At 56.0% G+C, this 18,523-nt stretch overlaps 1 protein-coding gene across 10 annotated transcripts in view; it reads left to right on the plus strand.

Annotated features, from left to right (window-relative positions):
* The window catches only part of ADCY7 (adenylate cyclase 7), a 56,727-nt gene that overhangs the window by 21,541 nt on the left and 16,663 nt on the right, over nt 1-18,523 (plus strand). For 8 of the 10 annotated variants that reach the window (XR_008994122.1, XM_057493181.1, XM_057493179.1 and 5 more), the window contains exons 2-9: nt 8,706-9,133; nt 10,405-10,608; nt 11,793-11,954; nt 12,795-12,944; nt 13,220-13,368; nt 14,347-14,458; nt 16,650-16,777; nt 18,176-18,334. Coding sequence is in view for 9 of the 10 variants with exons in the window: in XM_057493181.1 (XP_057349164.1) it covers nt 8,963-9,133; nt 10,405-10,608; nt 11,793-11,954; nt 12,795-12,944; nt 13,220-13,368; nt 14,347-14,458; nt 16,650-16,777; nt 18,176-18,334 (1,235 nt within the window). In the remaining variant the exon portion in view is untranslated. Of the gene's footprint in view, nt 1-8,705; nt 9,134-10,404; nt 10,609-11,792; nt 11,955-12,794; nt 12,945-13,219; nt 13,369-14,346; nt 14,459-16,649; nt 16,778-18,175; nt 18,335-18,523 lie in introns of those variants that run through there. The other 2 variants (XM_057493183.1, XM_057493185.1) reach the window with 2 other exon arrangements.

Genomic DNA, 18,523 nt, shown 5'->3' on the forward strand with positions numbered 1-18,523 from the left:
GCACAGGCTGCATTATGATAATAGAAACAGAAACTGAAAATGAGGAGAAGTAAGATTTGTTCCCTGTCAAACAACAGTTTTGGTTTTTCACTCTGTCAAAGCAGCAGTTGTGGTTTTTCTGTCCTGGTTCTGCTGTTGCCCATTCCAGGCAATACTGCTGCCAAGTGGGTTTTTCCCACGGTGCCTTGCGACAGTAAAATTCCAGCAACCGCACCCTTTTAGACAGCTGCATAGTATGCCACAGTAAGGACGTATTGTGATTATCTCACCAACCCCCAGAGGATGGACATGTTGTTTTCAGTCTTGTGCTATTACACATGATGGTGCAATGAATAATCTTGTACACATGTCACTTCACACATGTAAAAGTTTAGGATAAATTACTTGAGTAGATTTGCTAGGTCAAAAGATTTTGCTGTGTGTGTACATTAGTGACTCTGTTAAATATGACTAAATTGCCCTCCCCAGGGCTTACTATGAATCACACTCCTGCCAGGGGGTAGTGAGTGCCTGTTTCCCCCGAGCCTGGCAACACAGATTGGTGAAATGCTTTGATCCTTGCCGATCGGATAGGTAAAAATGGTTTTCTGCAGTAGTTTTAATTTGTGTTTCTCTTGATCATGGATGAGGTCGGCTTCTTTCCAAATTTTTAAGAGCCATTCGTATTGCTTTTCTGTGAATTTTCTGTTCCTACCCTTCTCTTTTTCTTTTTGATTTGTAGGAGCTTTTTATGTCTGAGGGAGATTAGTTCCTTGTGGTGAGAGTTGCAAATGTTTCCCTAATCTCTCATTCATCTTTTGATTTTGCTTTTGATATGCTTTTACTATGTAGTACATTAAAAAAAATGTAATTGCAATGATCATTCTTTTCATTATGGCTGGTAGGTTTTATGTCAGCTTAGAAAGGACTTACCCCACTGCAGCACTTAAGAGAGTTCTTTCATTATTTCACGCTCTCTTTGGAAACCATCCTGGTATTATTTATGAGTGCAGCTGCCTCACTCTTCTATGGGCTCTGCTACCTCTTTAAACAGGCTACTAGCAGCACAAGATTAACACTTGAATTAACATCCTTCTTGCTCCTCCAGTTCAGTGGTTACTCTGAGTTATATCCGTCTGCAGGTTTGTAAAATGGGTATCTTCTCCCACCTCCCACCCCATTCATGCCTCCTCACCGTTGGCCTCACTGTCTCAGAGGCCCCTGGGCAAAGCATGAAGCCAGTGGGAAGATCATGGCCTCTGTAAGGTTCCTGAAGGCCAGCTAGACTTTCCCTTTCTTATCAAGGGCAAAGGGATCAGAAATGTTTAAACATAGGCATGAAAGTGTTTTCATTCAGGAATGAATCACCAATAGTGGTCTTTCAGACAAAAGTGGGGAAAATACTACTATTCTTTCCAACAGGGGACCTGGTGGGTTGGTTAGTCAGTTAATAGGCACTGTGGCCTGAACACCCACTGGGTGCAGAGCCCTGGGGCAGGGGCGCTGAGGTGTCTGCCTTCTGGGAGCTTGTGCCTGGGGCAGTTTCCTCTTGGCATCCAGCCTGGTGCCTGGCACACAGAAGGTGCTGGCTCACATCTGTTAAAGGAATGAATGCATGAATCTCTGTCAAGATGAGTGAATGAATGGACTTCCCAGGCAGTCACTAACTGTCATTAGAACTGGCACAGGAGATAAGGAAACTGATTAACTATCCCTGGCAGCTAGAGCCTTGGGGGTGAGGGGTTAACAAGGTATTTGCATTTTAAAGGAGAGATTTCTTAGGGTAATGGTTAATCCAGAGGAAAAGTGAAGGGGAAAATTTCAGCTGTACCAAGAATTACTCCCTCCCCACCCCTAGAATTAGCTTTCTGGGGCCAGGTGACAACACTGGGCTGTTGTCTTCAGCCTTTCTTCCATCTGTTTCATTTTATGATTCAGCTTCTGCTCCCAGTCTAGCCCAGAGCGGGGGCCTCTGACATAACCATTCTTTGTAAAAGGGGACCCTGAGGCCCAGATCAGGCAAGGACCTTGCCCAGGGTCACAGAGCAGGTCGGTGGTAGACCTGGACCGGGAATAGGTCTCTGGACTCCAAGACTCATGGGCAGCCTGGGGGACGGTTCTTGGGGAGCAATGAGGAGGAACAGGGCTGGCTGGGGGCTCATGTTATTGGGGTATTTTGGCTTTTGCCACCTGCCTGGTGGCTTTGCAGGCTCTCACCAGGTGGTGAGGAGATGAAGTGAAGGGTCTGACATGGCCCCTCCATGTCTCAGTCTCTCTGTTTTGGACCCCATGGTTGGGCTTCTGCAGCTCTGGGAACTGAGCCTTCTCCCTGGGCTTGTCTGCCATTTTGTCCCCACAAAGGTGGCCTGTCCACCGTCATGACCTACATCTCACCCTCCCCCCAACTTGAGTATCAGCACCCCAGTTTGTGAGGCCCAGAGTGTGAGGCACCTGCCACTCACTGGCCGTGGGAGCAGACCTGGGATTCGAGCCACGGCTCTGCCCTCCAGGCCGGCGTCCTGGGCAGATGGTGAGGCAGCAGGCACTTCCTGCTCTGGGAGAGACCCTCTCTTCAGCACTTGTCATCTCCTTCGGCCTTAGCGGCTGACTCCTCCTCCTTCCAAAGCTGCCCTGCTTGCTTTACTCCATGTTTCTGCCTGGGGCAGGATTCCCCCTGGTTGGCTCTCCCGTCCATCCTCCAGCCGTCTGTCTGTCCCTCTGTCCCTCAGGCTGTTGCCAGGGCCCAGCTACAGGACACAGTCTGGTCCGGCAGGCGCTGTGGTGCTTGACAAGCGAGAGTGCTGCCGGGGATCTGGGACGTCCTTAAGGGGGACCTGCCTGGGTAGAGGGGCCAGGAGGAGGCCGGGCCCCACAGGAGCCGAGGCTCCACAGCGACAGAGGCCTGAGGGCCAGCGGGGCTCTCGGCGGAGAAGCGGTGCTGGCTGCAGGGGGAGCTTGCATGCCAGCAAGAGCACTGGGGCCAGGCCTGTGCTGGGCAGGCAGCGCTTCACTCTCCTTCACAAAACTCTAGGTCTCCTGAGGGAAATGGCCTTAACGTGAGACACTCTCAGCAAATGTGAAATCCGCTGTGACCCGGCCTGCTGAGGAGCTGACTGCCTGTGGGTGGGGCAGCAGTGTGGTCACCCTGGGGCGGTTGGGCACAGGGACTGGGCCCTAGGGCCTGAGGGGGGCTGCTTCTCTCCTCAGGCCTGCCTGCACTCCCCCGCATTTCCTCACTTCCCCTTTTTCAGGCCACCAGGGCCTCTGGCCCTATGCAGCTCTGGGGCCTGCCCAGGCTGGGCCAGAGGAAGCCAGGCAGGGGTTTCTGCCTGCACCGCTGGGGTGAGGAAGTGAGTAATGCATCTGTGTCTGTGAAAGCTGGGGGTGGTCTAGAACTCCCCAGGGTGTGGTAGGGCTGGGGGTGCTGCTCCATCAGCCAGTTCCTTTGGGGAAGGACTTCCTGAGCACCCCTGAGTATCATAATTTGAGGTTCCAGACCCCTATTTCTAGCAGCTTTCTGGCTGAATAACCTGTGCCCCCAGGCAGCACTTGGCAAGGAGACCACATTCCTGCCTCATTTGCAGGGAGGAGAGAAGAGGATGCATGTGGGTAGCTCAGAGGGCTTCCTGGAGGAAGAGGCCCTCCTGGGTCTTGCTGTGTGAGAGGGGGCTCCCTGGCATGGCTGTCTGACCTTGCTCCCTGCAAGGCAGAGAGAGGTACCTTGATGAGGTCCACTTTGCTCCCTGCCATCTACCCTGGGCCTTGAGAGGAGAAGGCAGGAAGGGGTTGGCATTTTGAGATGTTAATGGGCTCTGTGGATGTCAGCACTGTGAGGGTGATGGGTAGGATGAGAGGCACCCCCGGATGACCTGTGTCCAAATCCCAGCACTTTCCCAATAACTTTGTGACCTCAGCCAAATGACTGAGCCTGTCTGTGCCTCAGTTTCCACATCCATTAAGTGGAGGCACCAGTCATACTCAGCTGTGGATTTAAAGCCCCCAGCACTGGGCCCGCAGTAAGCACTCAGCAGATTTTGTTAACAGCATTGTCTGCCCCACTCTGTCCCAGTACCTAGGCTGCAGGGAGCTCAGAGCCCAGCAGGATCATGCAGGGGAATAAGGGTAATTCCCCCATGGGATCCATTTCAGCCTCACTATGCCTTTGGGTTCCCTGATTCCTCCCATAGAGGAGTCTCTGGAGGCCACTGGAGAGGATATGAGATACCCTGCCCCCAGCCTCTTGTAGCCTGAGCCTCCTGCTTCCCTGCAGCCCCAGGTCCTCTGTAGCCTAGCTGAGCCTGGGGTGTGGAGTCTGGGCCTTGGTGACAGAGGTATGAGGGAGGGGGCTTCCTCTCCTTGGCCCAGCCCCCTTCTAGAGGAGGTCTTAGCCAGGTCTGGCTGTGTCTGCAGGGCCCACTCTCACCCCTGAGCTAAGTGGGCGCTTTCCCCTGACTCTGGGCGCATCAAGGGGCAGCGACGTCTTCCTGGATGTAATGAATGGGTGGGAAGCCCAGTGAGGACCTTGGGACTCTTAGTTGCAAGTGACAGAAACTCAAATTGGCTTCAGCTGGAAGAGGTACTGATGGTCTCATGCAATTGGGGTATCTGGAGGATGTCTGAATGTCAGGCAGAGCTGGACCCAGGGGGTTGGGGTACTTCAGGCCTCTTCTCTCTCCAGCTTACTGTGTTGGCTTCATTCTCAGGTGGGCTGTCTCCCTGCGGTGGCTCACGTGGCTGCCAGCAGCTGCAGGCCACCTGGAAAAGAAAACACATCTCTGCAGGGCTCAGCGACGGACTCAAACTCGCTGAGGTGGCTGTGGTTACATGGCCATCCTTAAACCAGTCACTGGGGCTTGAGAGAGACTATACTGGTGAGCCAGACCTGGGTCATGTGGCCCCTGAGCCAGGGTAGACCAAGTAGGGGGGAGCGCAGTGCCCAGCAGAAGTAAGAAACACTCTCAATGGGACCCTTGGGTCCAGTTCTTCTATAAAATAGGGCTGCTCCCCCTGCCCCTCACCACCAGGGTGATGGTGACATGTGAATGGTGGTGAGGGGCCCCTGGACTCCAGTGCTTCCAGAAAAGGGGCCTTGACTTCCCCAAGTGACATCTGCGCTCCTAGTGCAGAGTTCAGACAGACTGGCAGAGCAGGGGGTGAGGGAGTGACGGGGAGGGAGGGGCTGGCGTCACCTGAGACGGGACTTAGAGTGAGGTGTGCAAGCTCAGGCTGCAGGCTCATTTCTTGGAGACACAGCAAAGGAGTTCCTTCATCCAGGGTCTCAGAGGGGGCCGCTCAGTTGCCAGCTGAGCCAGTGATCAACAGAACTGGTGACTGGACAGAGAGGCCTTGAGCCGGCCCTGGTGCGGGGCTGGTTTGGTCGGGTGGTTCCTGGAGAGGAGCTGGCTGTGGAGGTGCCCATTTCTGGTGGGTCCCCAGGCTGTCCCTCAGGGAGTGATGAGTGCAGCCTTTCCTCCCAGCCCCCAGCCCTGCCTGCCACTGCTCTGCTTGTTGCAGGAGCTGGACAGGGTCCCTGGGTGGGCCCAGATCCCTGGGCCCAGTGCTATCTATTGTGCCCCTCCTCTCCCGCCTGCTGTTGCCCATCAAGTGGCCTCATTAGATCCCTGAGAGGAACGTTTTCCAGGCCTGGGTTCCCATGGCCCCCGGGAACCTTTCAGCTGGTCCCCCTCTTTCCATGCCTGGCTCAGCAGGGCTTTGGCGCTTTTGGTGTCTTTGGGTGGTGAAAGGCCGCTGGGGCATGTATGTATATGTGTGTGTGCGTGTATGTGCGCCTGTCCTGGTCCCACAGCTCTGGTTTGGGGGCTTTGCCTGTGTGTGTGTGTGTGTGTGTATGGGGGGCCTCTGGTCTGGGGGCTTTGCCTGTGTGTGTGTGTGTGTGTGTGCATGGCCTCTGGTCTGGGGGCTTTGCCTGTGTGTGTGTGTGTGTGTGTGTGTACATGGCCTCTGGTCTGGGGGCTTTGCCTGTGTGTGTGTGTGTATGTGTGTATGGGGGGCCTCTGGTCTGGGGGCTTTGCCCGTGTGTGTGTGTGTGTGTGTGTGTGTGTGTGTGTGTGTGCATGGCCTCTGGTCTGGGGGCTTTGCCTGGGTGTGTGTGTGTGTGTGTGTATGGGGGGCCTCTGGTCTGGGGGCTTTGCCTGTGTGTGTGTGTGTGTGTGTGTGTGTGTGTGTGCGCGTGCATGGCCTCTGGTCTGGGGGCTTTGCCTGTGTGTGTGTGTGTGTGTGTGTGTATACATGGCCTCTGGTCTGGGGGCTTTGCCTGTGTGTGTGTGTGTGTGTGTGTATGGGGGGCCTCTGGTCTGGGGGCTTTGCCCGTGTGTGTGTGTGTGTGTGTGTGTGTGCATGGCCTCTGGTCTGGGGGCTTTGCCCGTGTGTGTGTGTGTGTGTGTGTGTGTATACATGGCCTCTGGTCTGGGGGCTTTGCCCGTGTGTGTGTGTGTGTGTGTGTGTGTGCATGGCCTCTGGTCTGGGGCTTTGCCTGGGGGATGGAGCAGCTTCAGGGAGTTGCCCTGGCCCCTTGGTGTTTGGGTTTCTCAGCCTGGCAGTCCTCGGGCACTGGTGTTTGGCACCAGCGTAGAGGGACAGGCAGTGTTGTACATGCTTGTGGCAACCTGTTCCCTCTGGGATCTGCCGTTGTGGAATGGGAGGAGCTCAGTGGGAAGCCTCTCACAATTCAGTGAGACAGCAAGACAGGGCTGAGGAGCACTGGTTTGAGTCCCTGCCCTTCTACCAAGGAGCTTCAGTGGTGTGATCTTAGGTAAGTCACTCCACCTGTCGGGGCTCACTTCCAAAAATGGCTGTAACATCTGGGCCATAGCAGGTTATGAGGACAAGAGTGTGTATGTGTGTGTGCAGACATTTGGCAGGACAGCATCACTGTGTTACGACTGTAAAGAGCTGTTTTGGGGAGCCCAGCACTGGGGGCTTCTCAGGGCAGGGACCTTATCTTGCTTCGTAAACCCTACAGCACAGAACTAGACATATATGGTTGATACTTAAACAATGGCCCTTGCAGAATAAAGACTGGTTTGTTTAGATTTAGAGGTTGCAAGCTAGTGGGCAGCACCACTCAAATTTTTAAAGTTAACTACCAACATTTAACATAACTGCCAACAGTACTTCATGTAGAAATCAGAGATGTAGCTTGTCTAAGTGCTTTGGGCACTTGGGCAGCCCTGGCCCCAGATCCTGCGAGGGTTGCTCAGGATAAACAGGTGCCAAGGTCCGGCCCAGAGGGAGCAGAGGGAGCCAGACCCCTGGCAAACAGCCCCTCCCTCCACCTTTGTGCTTGGGGTTTGTGGACTTCCCCTAGATGGCAGAGTGCCTGGCAGGGCTCCTGGGTCCCAGGTGGCCTCACGGTCCTCATGGCAGTGGGCATTCACTAGGGGGCCTCACTTGGGCTCAGGGACCCTGGGTGCCCCACTCTTCTGCCTCTGGGGGCTCTTTCCTTCACAGTTTCTGTCTGCGGCCGTGCGTATCCTTTGTGATGGCCCTGGGCCTTCCCTCATCTGTGGCCTTCCTGCCCTCTGTGCTATCTTGGTTCCAGTCTCTGAGGCAGGCCTGGAGGAGGAGGTTGTAGGCTGGCCTCCTGGTCCAGGGCTGCTCCCTTGACACAAGGTTCCTGCTGGAACAGTGGAAGCTGCCCTGCTATCACTGCATCTAGGGATGGCACAGGTTTTGGTGACTTTCTTTGGGGACTGGGAGCTCCAGGGAGAGAGAGGGCCAGCCTGGCACACAGCAGGTGGGTAGCAGGCCTGGTGTGCCATAGGCATGATTAACAAGCCTTTTTGGAATAAATGAATGATGCTGGTGAGAGACAGAACCAGTGTGGGCTGAACATTGAAAGGCTGGGGTCTCCTCCCAACTTAAAGAGGCCACTTTGTTCCCTCTTTGAGGTTCAGGTTCCTTTTCTATGAAACAGGGCTTGAAAACATCTTAAATTCTTTCAGGGGGTTCTTTTAAAAAATGCAGTCTTATGTAAAAGCTTAACATAATATGAATGCAAAGGGGCTGCTCTAGGTGAAGCAGGTATGGGGGTCTGAGATACAAGATTTACTAAAATGCCCCAGCAATCCAGTGAGTGTGGTCTGTGCACAAGGGCCATTGGGACAGAAGAAAGTCTGTGAGCAGACCCTGCATGTGTGGTCACTTGATTTATGACAGAGGTGGCCCCACTGAAATTTTTTGAGGAAAGGATCATGGCGTCCCTGGGGGTAATTTGATATGCAATTGGAACAAAGAAATGAAGCCGAATCCCTGCCTCACACCATATACACAAATTCATTGCGAGGGAGCAGAGATCTACATGTGAAAGTGAAACAGGCAAACATCGAGTGTTCTGGGTGATAGAAGTGCTCTGTATCTGTGCTGCCCAGTGTAAGAGCCACCAGTGTGGCTGTTGAGCCCTTGAACTGTGCCAGCTGTGACTGAGGGACTGATTTTTAATTTCATCTTTAGTCACCTTTAATTTTCAACAGTCCTGTGTGACTGGTGGCTACTGTATGGGACAGTGCAGTTCTAGGAAACAAAGGAGACTAGTTTTATGGCCTTCCGTGGGTAAAGCTCTAAATAGGACCTAAAAGTTAGGTTTGGGTTAAGGTTAGTAAATCACACCCAGGGCTCTGAAACCTGGCGCTGCTCTCCCATGTTGCCAGCCCTTCCCTGACTTGGCCTGTCCAGTTCAAATCTGGGTCTGCTTTGTGTCTCTGCAGATGTGAGGACTGCAAGTGTCTGGTTGGCCTGGCCTGGATGCAAAGGAATACGCTGGCGGCACAGTGAGCAAGGCCGGTGGTGGAGTGGTTCAGGCCCCATGTTGCTGCAGTCAGGGGGCGACCCTCTCCGGCCCTGCCTGTCAGGCTCACAGAGGCCTGAGGCCTAGGCCCAGAGGGAAGCGTGTCAGCAGACAGATGCTCCCCAGGCCGTGGGGTGTCCTGAGTGGACTGCTAGGAGGCTGCGCCAGAGGTGGAGGATGCCGGCCAAGGGGCGCTACTTCCTCAATGAGAGCGAGGAGGGCCCAGACCAGGATGCGCTCTATGAGAAGTACCGCCTCACCAGCCAGCACGGGCCGCTGCTGCTCACGCTCCTGTTGGTGGCCATTGCTGCCTGCACCACCCTCCTCGTCATCGCCTTCACCTCTGAGGTGAGTGAGGGCAGCCTGGGGGCCATGGGGTCTGCCCTGGGGTGCACATCTCAACTCTGACACTACTTGTGAGGCCTTGAGCACTTCATTATCCTCTGTGAGCTTGCATTTCTGCATCTGTAGAGTGCAATGGAGCATATGTAGGGTGGGAGGACATAGGTTTTTAAATTTTAGTTTGGTGCTTAGAGTGGTTTTACGTACTACATTAATTTGGCCACATAAACTACCTTTGCTTTTCTCCAAAACAAACTTTGATTCAGTTGAAGACTTAGGTCGGGAGGGCCTGTGTGTCTCTGCTCCCACTTCTGTACCATGGCACACATCAAGAACCAGTCCCAGCGCTCCTCATGGAGCCTGTCCGTAGTCTCAGAGTCCTTTTCATCACAGTGTCCAGGCCGACACCACTAATACCATTGCTGACCTAGGCTTTGCTCTCTGCAGCCACGGTCTGTGTGTGGCTGTTGAGCACTTAATGTGGCTAGTATGATGGAACTGAAATTTTAATTGATCAGTAATTAATGTAAATTTACTTTGGAGTAGCTGCATATGACTAGTAGCTTCTGTATGGGACAGCAGAGTTCTAGAAGAAAACGTCAGCGTAATATGTGTGATGTAGCCAGCACCCAGTAGGTGCTCTGTTCATGCTGCCTGTATCTACATGGGTATAAACCACAGGACATTTGTTTTGGCATTCAGCACATAGTTACTGAGTACCTGCTGTGTGCTGGTCCCCAGATCAGCCTACTGGGGGATGCCAGGTGCTGTCATTTCTCATACTGCCCCCATACCCCCACCCCAGTGTGATACCTTTTGCTCCAGCTCCTTCCCTGTCTGGGTCACTCTTGGTCATCATTTCCTCACAAACTTCTGTTCATTCTTTCAGAGTCAGGAGCAGTGGCCTCTCCTCCAGGAGGCTTTCCTCAGTTTTGCTCCTGTCATCTTGTACTGTCCCCCACAGCTATGCACAGGGTGCCCTGGGAACCGTGGGAGAGGCCTGATGGGGAGGGGCTTGGGAGGAAGAATAGCACAGGGCTGGACTGTGAAATATGCTTAGGGCACCACAGGGGGCGGGTGGTGGTGAAGGCAGCTCAAGCAGAGCCAATAGCAAAAGACCTTGGTGTTCAGAGGGAGCAGGGACATCAACCATGTGGAGGAAGCTGAGCTGACATTGCTCAGGACAATGTCACGGAGCTAACCTGGCAGGCTTCCTGGAGGAAGTGGCACCCCACTGGGAAAAGCCATGGCATCTCTGTGTATGTTTGCCCGCCCAGGATCCCTCTGGACTTCAGGCTGTCCTGGGGACAGTGTTCTTGACACTCGCTGTGTTTGTGGTTCTCTACGTGCTGGTGTATGTTGAGTGCCTCGTCCGGCGGTGGCTCAGGGCCTCAGCCCTGCTCATCTGGGTCTGCCTTTTGACACTGGGCTACGTGCTGGTGTTCGACTCGTGGATGAAGAAAGCCTGTGCGTGGGAGCAGGTAACAGGGCGGGGGACCCTGGCATCCTTGGGGGCTGGACGCCACTAGCCAGCTGTGCAGCAGGCTACTCCTGCCCTCTCTGAGCTTCTGGTCCCTCTGGAGAGGAGCCTGCATTTGGAGTGCTAGCTGCAGGCCCTCTGTGCTCCATGGGCTGCGGTTCTGTGATGTAGATGGGCCCTGGGTCACCAATGTCCTCTCAGTTCTCTGCACCGAGATGGGGGTGAGGTGGGAAGAGTGTCTCTGGGCATGTCTTGGGCATGTATCTAGGTGGACCCTCATGGGGTTGGAAGGGACATTACTCCAGCTCAAAGAGGCTCGTGTGCCCAGAAAGGCTGAGAGGCTAGTCCTAGGGCTTTGGCATAATGGCCGACCCTGATTTGCTGTCTGCTCTGCTGTCCTCTGTGTTGTTTCATTCCCGGGCAGGCCATTGCCAGGTTGGGCAGAAATGGCTATAGTGGCTCCAGCTGCCCACCCACCAGCTTACACACCTCAGCTAAAAGAGCCCTTTCTTGACCAGTTTGAGTCATGTTGACCTGGCCTGGGTCATAGGTCCAGCCCTGGACAGTCACTGTCACCAAGGAGTGGCACCCTCTGATTCTGATGCTCCTGGGCCTGGAGGGGTGAGGCTGTGGAAGCCAGGCAGACCGGAAGCTTGTGGAGGCTGCTGTTCCCAGAAGGGGCAGGTGCGGGGCAGGCGGGCAGAGCAGCCAGCTAGGAGTGCATGGAGGCAGGTGGGGCTGCGCTGCTGGGTCAGCAGGTGAATGGCCCAGCCCCAGTCTTCTGTGGAAGGAGGCCTTGGGCAGTGGCTCCAGGCAGGAGCTCCCTGGGTCTTGAGGGCTATGCAGTCTCACTGCCCAGGAGGCTTGACTTTGGCCCCAGATCATCAATCAGCTCATAAGAAATGGTGAATAGTGCTGGCTAGGCCCGACCCAGAAGCAGATTTTGACTTTTTCTTGCTCCATTGCATGTCTTTCATTGTCTCTCTCCACACAGGGAATGGGGAGGGGGTGACCTGAGGGCAGAGGTACTTGGTGGCCTGGACTAACGGCTGAGGGGCTCAGGATCCAGGTTTCTGGGGCTGAACCCGGAAGGCAAGAGCCTACAGGGGCCAGTATCAGCTCAGCATTGGGCCGTCCTGGGGCAGGGGCCAGCCAGGCCCTGAGCCTCATGACGCCTGTCCCCAGGTGCCCTTCTTCCTGTTCATCGTCTTTGTGGTGTACACGCTGCTGCCCTTCAGCATGCACGGAGCTGTGGTAGTAGGGGTCATCTCCAGCACCTCCCACCTCCTTGTGCTTGGCGCTCTGATGGGGGGCTTCTCGACGCCCAGTGTCCCGATGGGGCTGCAGGTGAGGGGCGCATGGGGGTCTGGGCATGGAGGAGGGCTAAGGGGCTGTGGGCAGGAGCTATGGTGTGGGCCTGAGGGAAGCCATGGCTGGCATGAGTGAGCTGGTCCTTGGGCCTCAGGGTCCTGTTTGCGGACAGATGGCCTCAAGGCCAGGCCCTCTCCAGGTACGCTTGGGATGCTGGACCCCCTGGGCAGGTGTCCTGCCCTGCAGTCTTTTCTTTGCTGGCCTGTGGCACCCCGGAGGCCTGGCCCCTCACTCTTGCCGTGGCCTTGAGGTCTCCCTCCTGCATCCGCTGTTACACGATGGGCCTGTTCACGTGGTTTCACCGCAGAGCCTGTCCTGGCAGGCCTGGGATGTATGCCTGGACACCTTATTTGTGTCTTTATGTGGAGTGAGCGAAGCTGAATCCTGATTAAAGGTGACTTGACAGATGTGTTTTCCTCCTGACGGGTCTGCTGTGTGCTCCGCTCTGGGAAGTGGCGGCCAGAGCTCCGGCAGCCAGTAGTGAGCGTGCTGTGCCTTCTCTCACTGCCTTGGTGATCCCCTGGGCTCTGGGCTCTGCGAGGCGATGTGCCTCTGCCTCCCCAGGAGTGGCTGGCTTCCTTGGTCTCTGAGGCCCAAGCCCTCCTGGCCTGGAGAATGCTGAGATGGGGCTGCCAGATGCCCGAAAGGGCCTGAGTCCTGGTCCTGTAGTCAAAGTGACTGCCCAGGAGACCAGCTCCTGTCTGGGCCTCAGTTTCCCTGCCTGCCCCAGGAAGGGTGCCGGCCAAGTGGGTTGGGGGTCAGGAAATGGAGAGGGGACCAGGCTGAATACTGAGCTTGCCCTTGGCCTGCCCTCAGCTGCTGGCCAATGCTGTCATCTTCCTGTGCGGGAACCTCACTGGCGCCTTCCACAAGTACCAGATGCAGGACGCCTCCCGTGACCTCTTCACCTACACTGTGAAGTGTATTCAGATCCGTCGAAAGCTTCGCATTGAGAAGCGCCAGCAGGTGTGAATTCTATCTCCTCTGGAGCCACAGCCTGGCCACTGCCCAGCCCTCCTCAGCCGTGGCCATGAGTCGCTGTGGACACCCATGCAGGCCTCACCCCAGGGGGCTGCTAGGGACACAGGAGGGGATTTGCCCTGCTGGGTTGGTGGCAGGATGTGGGCCAGTGGAGATGGAGGGTGCTTTGGGCAGGTCAGGCAGGAGGGTAGAGAAAATTGAGGCCTGGTGGGCCAGGCCTGGGGCCCGATGCCACTCTGCTGTCCCCTACCGGTGCCCAGGAGAACCTGCTGCTGTCAGTGCTGCCCGCCCACATCTCCATGGGCATGAAGCTGGCCATCATCGAGCGGCTCAAGGAGCGCGGGGACCGCCGCTACATGCCCGACAACAACTTCCACAGCCTCTATGTAAAGCGGCACCAGAACGTCAGGTGGGCAGCCTATGCGCCCAGTATCGCCTGGAGCAGGGATTGGGGGGAGGCAAAGCCAGGCCCCTCCTGGGCCTCAGTCTCTCCATTTGTTTTCCCCTAGGGGGTCAGATTAGATTGGGGTTGGGAGAGATCCAGTAGCTTCCTAAGATTGTAAAATGGTGCACAAACATGACTGTTGGGATGCATGGGGTCCTTTCAGATGATTCTCAAGGGTGCACAGGCCCCCTGAAAGGAGGTGAAGCTCCCCATGGCTTGGTGGCCACGAAGGCCCAGTCCTGATACCTATCTGTCTTTGGTTTCAAAGGGGCTGCAGAATTACTTGACTGCACCAGCCTAGGGAACTGTAGATGCGGGTGCTGGGAACCCCACCCCCATGCTCTGCCTGAGGTCCGAGCTTCATCTGAGGCTGGACCCACTGCTCTCTATGCTGTGGGCCACCCAGAGCTCACCGACTTTGCAGCTGGGAGGTTGGGTGCAAGGCGCAGCTCTGGCTTCCCAGCAAGTCTTAACCTCCCCGAGCCTCAGTTTGCTCATCTGTGGAGTGGGAATCCTATGAGGGTGAGGACTGGGTGTGTACAAAGTGTTGGGTGTGGAGCGTGGCTTGAGGGAGCATGGAGCTGCATTTTAGCAGGGAGTTTAGTTCTGAAGTCTGGGCAGAGCTGAAGACCCAGGTGTAGGAAAGGAGAAGGAAGTTCAGGGGTGCGAGGGCTCAGCCTGTAAGAGCACCAGTCGTCTGCAGTGATGGGGCCTGGGGTGGCGTTCTGTGGGACCCTGCAGTCTCGAGGGTTTGCTCTGTTCTGCTTTAATGCCAAGCCTCTGGAACTTTAATTCATCTTTATGGCCAGGAGCTTCTCTCCCATCCCTATAGAGGCTGAGGAGTAGCAGGGATGATTAGGGTCAGGGTAGTGGGTGCTTGGGAGCTCTGGATGGTTCCAGTGACTGGCTCTGATCCATCCTGTGGCCTCACCCCACCCCCAGCATTCTCTACGCTGATATTGTGGGCTTCACACAGCTGGCCAGCGACTGCTCCCCCAAAGAGTTGGTAGTGGTGCTGAATGAGCTCTTCGGCAAGTTCGACCAGATTGCCAAGGTGAGCCCTGGCTGTTGTGCTGCCTCTCCCTCCTGCTGTTGGTAAAGTCAGGCCCTCCCACCCCCACCCCCATTGCCTTCCAGTGGTGTCCTGTGCCAGTGCTGTGCTGAGATGGGGATGGGGAGGCCTTGGCTGAATTTTAGCATTCAATCAGCAAACACTTCCAAGCACCCCATGGCGGAAGTGGAGGTCAAGAGGTGGCCAAGGCAGCCAGCATCCTGTTTCCCAGAATGTGAGGCTGGTGGGGAGACTCACAGTACACTGGAGGAGCACAGGGACTAAGGAGCTCAGGGGGCTCAGGGGGCTCAGGAAGGCTGCCTGGAGGAGGAGATGGCTTCATCCTCATTACTAAGGCCAGTAACCTTGGCCTCATCTGGGAGCTTAGGAGGAGTGTGGAATGCCAGGCCTTACCCAGAATTGGCCTTTTGACAAGATCCCTAAATTGTATGCACATTAAAGTTTGAGAAACCTAAAAGAATACCTGAAGGGGAAAAGGAACAGTGTTCTGAGCAGAGGGAACAGCATGTGCAAAAGGCTGGAGTAGATAGAAAGCTGCTTGCCCTGGGGATGAACGTGGCTCAGGATGAGTAGGAGTGACAGAGCGATGGGGAGAAGGTCAGAGAGTCCAACGTGCAAAGACTTAGGGTGGAGGTAAGGAGTGGGACTTGATTTGAGGACCTTGGGAAGCATAGCAGGTGCCAAGCAGGAGAGGGCATTGGGTAAGGAGGATCTTCAGGGAACAGATGAGTGGGGAGAGGTCTGGGAGCAGCCAGGGCTGGGCTGGGGTCTTAGCCTTTGTCTCCATGGCAGTGTGGGCCCAGGGTAGGTAGGGGCAGGTGGTGGTGGTAGTGTGTCTGTGTCTGTGTCTGCCTGCCTGGTGGCAGCCCCATTGTATAGATGGGGAGAGGAAGGCCATGGCCGTCCCTCCAGCTGGAGTGGCTAGTCCCTGAAAGACAGCTGGGCTCAGAGGGCAGTCCAGCGGCTGATCTGGGAGGAGTTAAGGGCAACTGGAGCTTGCGCCTGGGAGTCCATCCCCTGCCGGTTTGTAGGAAGGCCACTGTCCTTGTGTCCTGAGCCAGGCCACTCAGTACTCAGCATGTGCCAGATGGGGCCCAGCAGGGAACAGCTGGCACACACCACAAATGTGGTTATTAGATGAGGAGTTGAGAAAGGAGCTGGCATAGCTCCTTCTCAGAGTCCCTGAAACCCCACCCCCAAGGCCTTGGTATGTGTGGTCACCTTTGCCCAGGGCTTATTGGCTGGGGGGAGGGGCAGGGGGAGGCTGTCTAGTGGCCTCAGCACCGCATCAGGTGGAATGGCTTGGGCCTTGCCTCCCCCTCTCCATGCACATTTTCCTCTGAGACCCCAGCCTCTCTCCTCACCCCCATTTTTCCTCTCTGATCCCTCCCCACTCACAAACCCTAGAAGCATCCCTAGCAGCATCGCCATCTCTTGGATTACCTCAAACTTGCTGACCCCTTGGCTTATGGCACCTGCCACCTCTCTTGTCTTCATCTCCCCTACTTCCTCTACTTCAGCAACACTGGCTGCTTTACTGTTTGTTTCTCAGACAGCTTTCTGGCCTCAGGGCCTTTGCACATGCTGCTTCCATCTTCTGCCTGGAATGGGCTTTCTCCAGATTCTGGCATGGCTTGCTTCCTCAGTCACTCTGAGTCTTTGCTCAAATGTTATCTCCTCTGACTGCCTGGGAACTTGCTCTGTCCTTTCATCCCTCATTTTTCTCCTTGGCACTTACCACCATCGAGTGTCTATAGATATTATTTATCTAGTTTAGTGACTAACTCTGCCGCCGGTGTGCGAGCTCCATGGCTGTCAGGGGTTTTGTCTGTTTTGCTCACTGCCATGTCCCAGTGCCTGGGGCAGGACAGGGCACTTAGTAGGTGCTCAAACATTGCATGAAGAAATGAGACAAAGACAGTGTTTCCCACAGAGGCACCCAGGTGGCCACCATTAGTAACATCCACTTCCATCCCTGATGCTTGTGGGAGGGTTCTTCCTGGGGAGCCCCCCATGTCTTCAATCCATGTGCTAAGCTGCTACTGGTAGCTGATACCCCAGAGGAAGCCTCCAGCCAGGAAAGAGCCTGGTTCACCCTGGCAGCTGTGGGGGAGATGGCTGGTTTGTGTGCCTGCAGGCCTTCCTCAGACCAGGCCTCTCCCTTGTCCTGCAGGCCAATGAGTGCATGCGGATCAAGATCCTGGGGGACTGCTACTACTGCGTGTCAGGCCTGCCTGTGTCCCTGCCCACCCATGCCCGGAACTGCGTGAAGATGGGGCTGGACATGTGTGAGGCCATTAAGTAGGTACCATGGGCAGGCTTGGGGCACCAGGTCCTGTCCCCACGATGGACCCCTTCGGCTTGCTAAGGCAGGAGGGGAATGCATTGTCCCTGTTTTGCAGATGAGGAAGCTGAGGCTTGGGTGAAATCAGTTGCCTGGACTACTTAGCAGTATGTCTGCATACTGGGCCTCTGAGTCCCAGAGAGTATCAGCGGCTAGGAGCTGGTGGGTGTGAGGAGGGGGCAGCTGGGCCTTGTTATCCTATAGACTGAGTGTTAGCAGCGCGAGGAACCTGTGGACTCTAGGTCTGACTGCAGGGCTCCATCTGCTTCCTGTTCTCCCTGGGAAGACCTGGAGTCCGGACTGGTTCTCCAAGCTGCAGGGAGACCCCCAGCCTCGTGGGGCTCCTTCCCATCAGCTCCCCACAAGTTCCCTGGAGCCCTGAGCAGCCATGGTCTGTGGGAAGGACCTGCCACGGTGCTCAGGTGCAGGGTGGAGAGCCAGGTGGGCTTAGCCAGACCCACCAGTGTTCAGGGCAGAGCGGGCTGCAGCTGGGCTGCCTGAGGAGTGTGGCTCCCGGGTGTAACCCAGCTCCAGCCTGGCCTCCTCCTGGAATCTCACCAGCAGTGGTGGGGGCTGCCGGATCTGGAGAGGGAGTGGGGGTCTGGTTCTAGCCTGGCTCTGCATCCCACTACCTGGATGACTTTGGCCAGGTCACCCACCCCAGGTCAGTTTCTCCCCAAGAGCATGTGGAGGCCGTGCAGGCCCCTTATGCTCCCTCTGGCTTTGACTCCATCCCCAGCCCTGTTGGTGGGCACCTGACCCTGGCTGCTTCTGGGCCCTCATCCACTTGTCAAAGGGCCCTGGGGCTCTGCTTATGTTTAGAGTGCCCTGTGCCCTGGGGAAGCTCTGACTTGGGGCTTCTTGCACTGAGAGGTGCTAGTAACCCGCAGTGCTCCCACTTCCCCAAGGTGGGGGTGTAGAAGGCCCCCAAAGCCCAGCTCTTGTGTTCTTTGTCTCTGCTGGGTTTGGGGTAGGGCCTGAGCTTGTCTGCAGAGCCCAGCTGGGGCTGCCAGGCGGGGGGAACAGCCAGTGATGTATTTTAGGGCCTTCAACATGAGCTGTAGTAACCAACGACAGTTGGAACTCCTTCTGACAGCCTGTGAACTTGGGGGCCAGCCACATCTATCTGCATACTCCCAGAGACAGGGTGCTCATGCCCTCTTGAGGAGGCAGCCCCATCAGGCTGAGAAGGTTCTCTCCTGGGAGCTGGGCCTGCCCCTTCCCACATGCTCCCCCCACAGCCTTGCTCTGCCCTGCCTGTGTCACATTCTGTACCTGGGACCTTGACCTGCCCTAGGGTTTAGGGCCCCCAGCAGCCCTAGCTGAGGTGGGGTGACTGGACTGCTCTGCCCCAGGCAGGTGCGGGAAGCCACAGGTGTGGACATCAGCATGCGTGTGGGTATACACTCGGGGAACGTGCTGTGTGGTGTCATCGGGCTGCACAAGTGGCAGTATGATGTGTGGTCCCATGACGTGTCCCTGGCCAACAGGATGGAGGCGGCTGGAGTCCCTGGGTGAGGCTTGGGTGACAGTAGGGGGTCAGAGGGCAGGGGCTGACTCAGCTGGGGAGGGGACCAAGGGTGGGGTCAGAGACAGAATCATGACCTCTCTGTGGGGGGAGCCGGCCTGCTTGGCCCTTCCTGCCGTGCATCTCGGAGCAGGTGCCAGCCTTCTCTGGACCCACTGCTCTGTCTGATTCTGGC

The sequence above is a fragment of the Manis pentadactyla genome, chromosome 15 (genome assembly GCF_030020395.1).
Source record: "Manis pentadactyla isolate mManPen7 chromosome 15, mManPen7.hap1, whole genome shotgun sequence".
Taxonomy (NCBI): Eukaryota; Metazoa; Chordata; class Mammalia; order Pholidota; family Manidae; genus Manis; species Manis pentadactyla.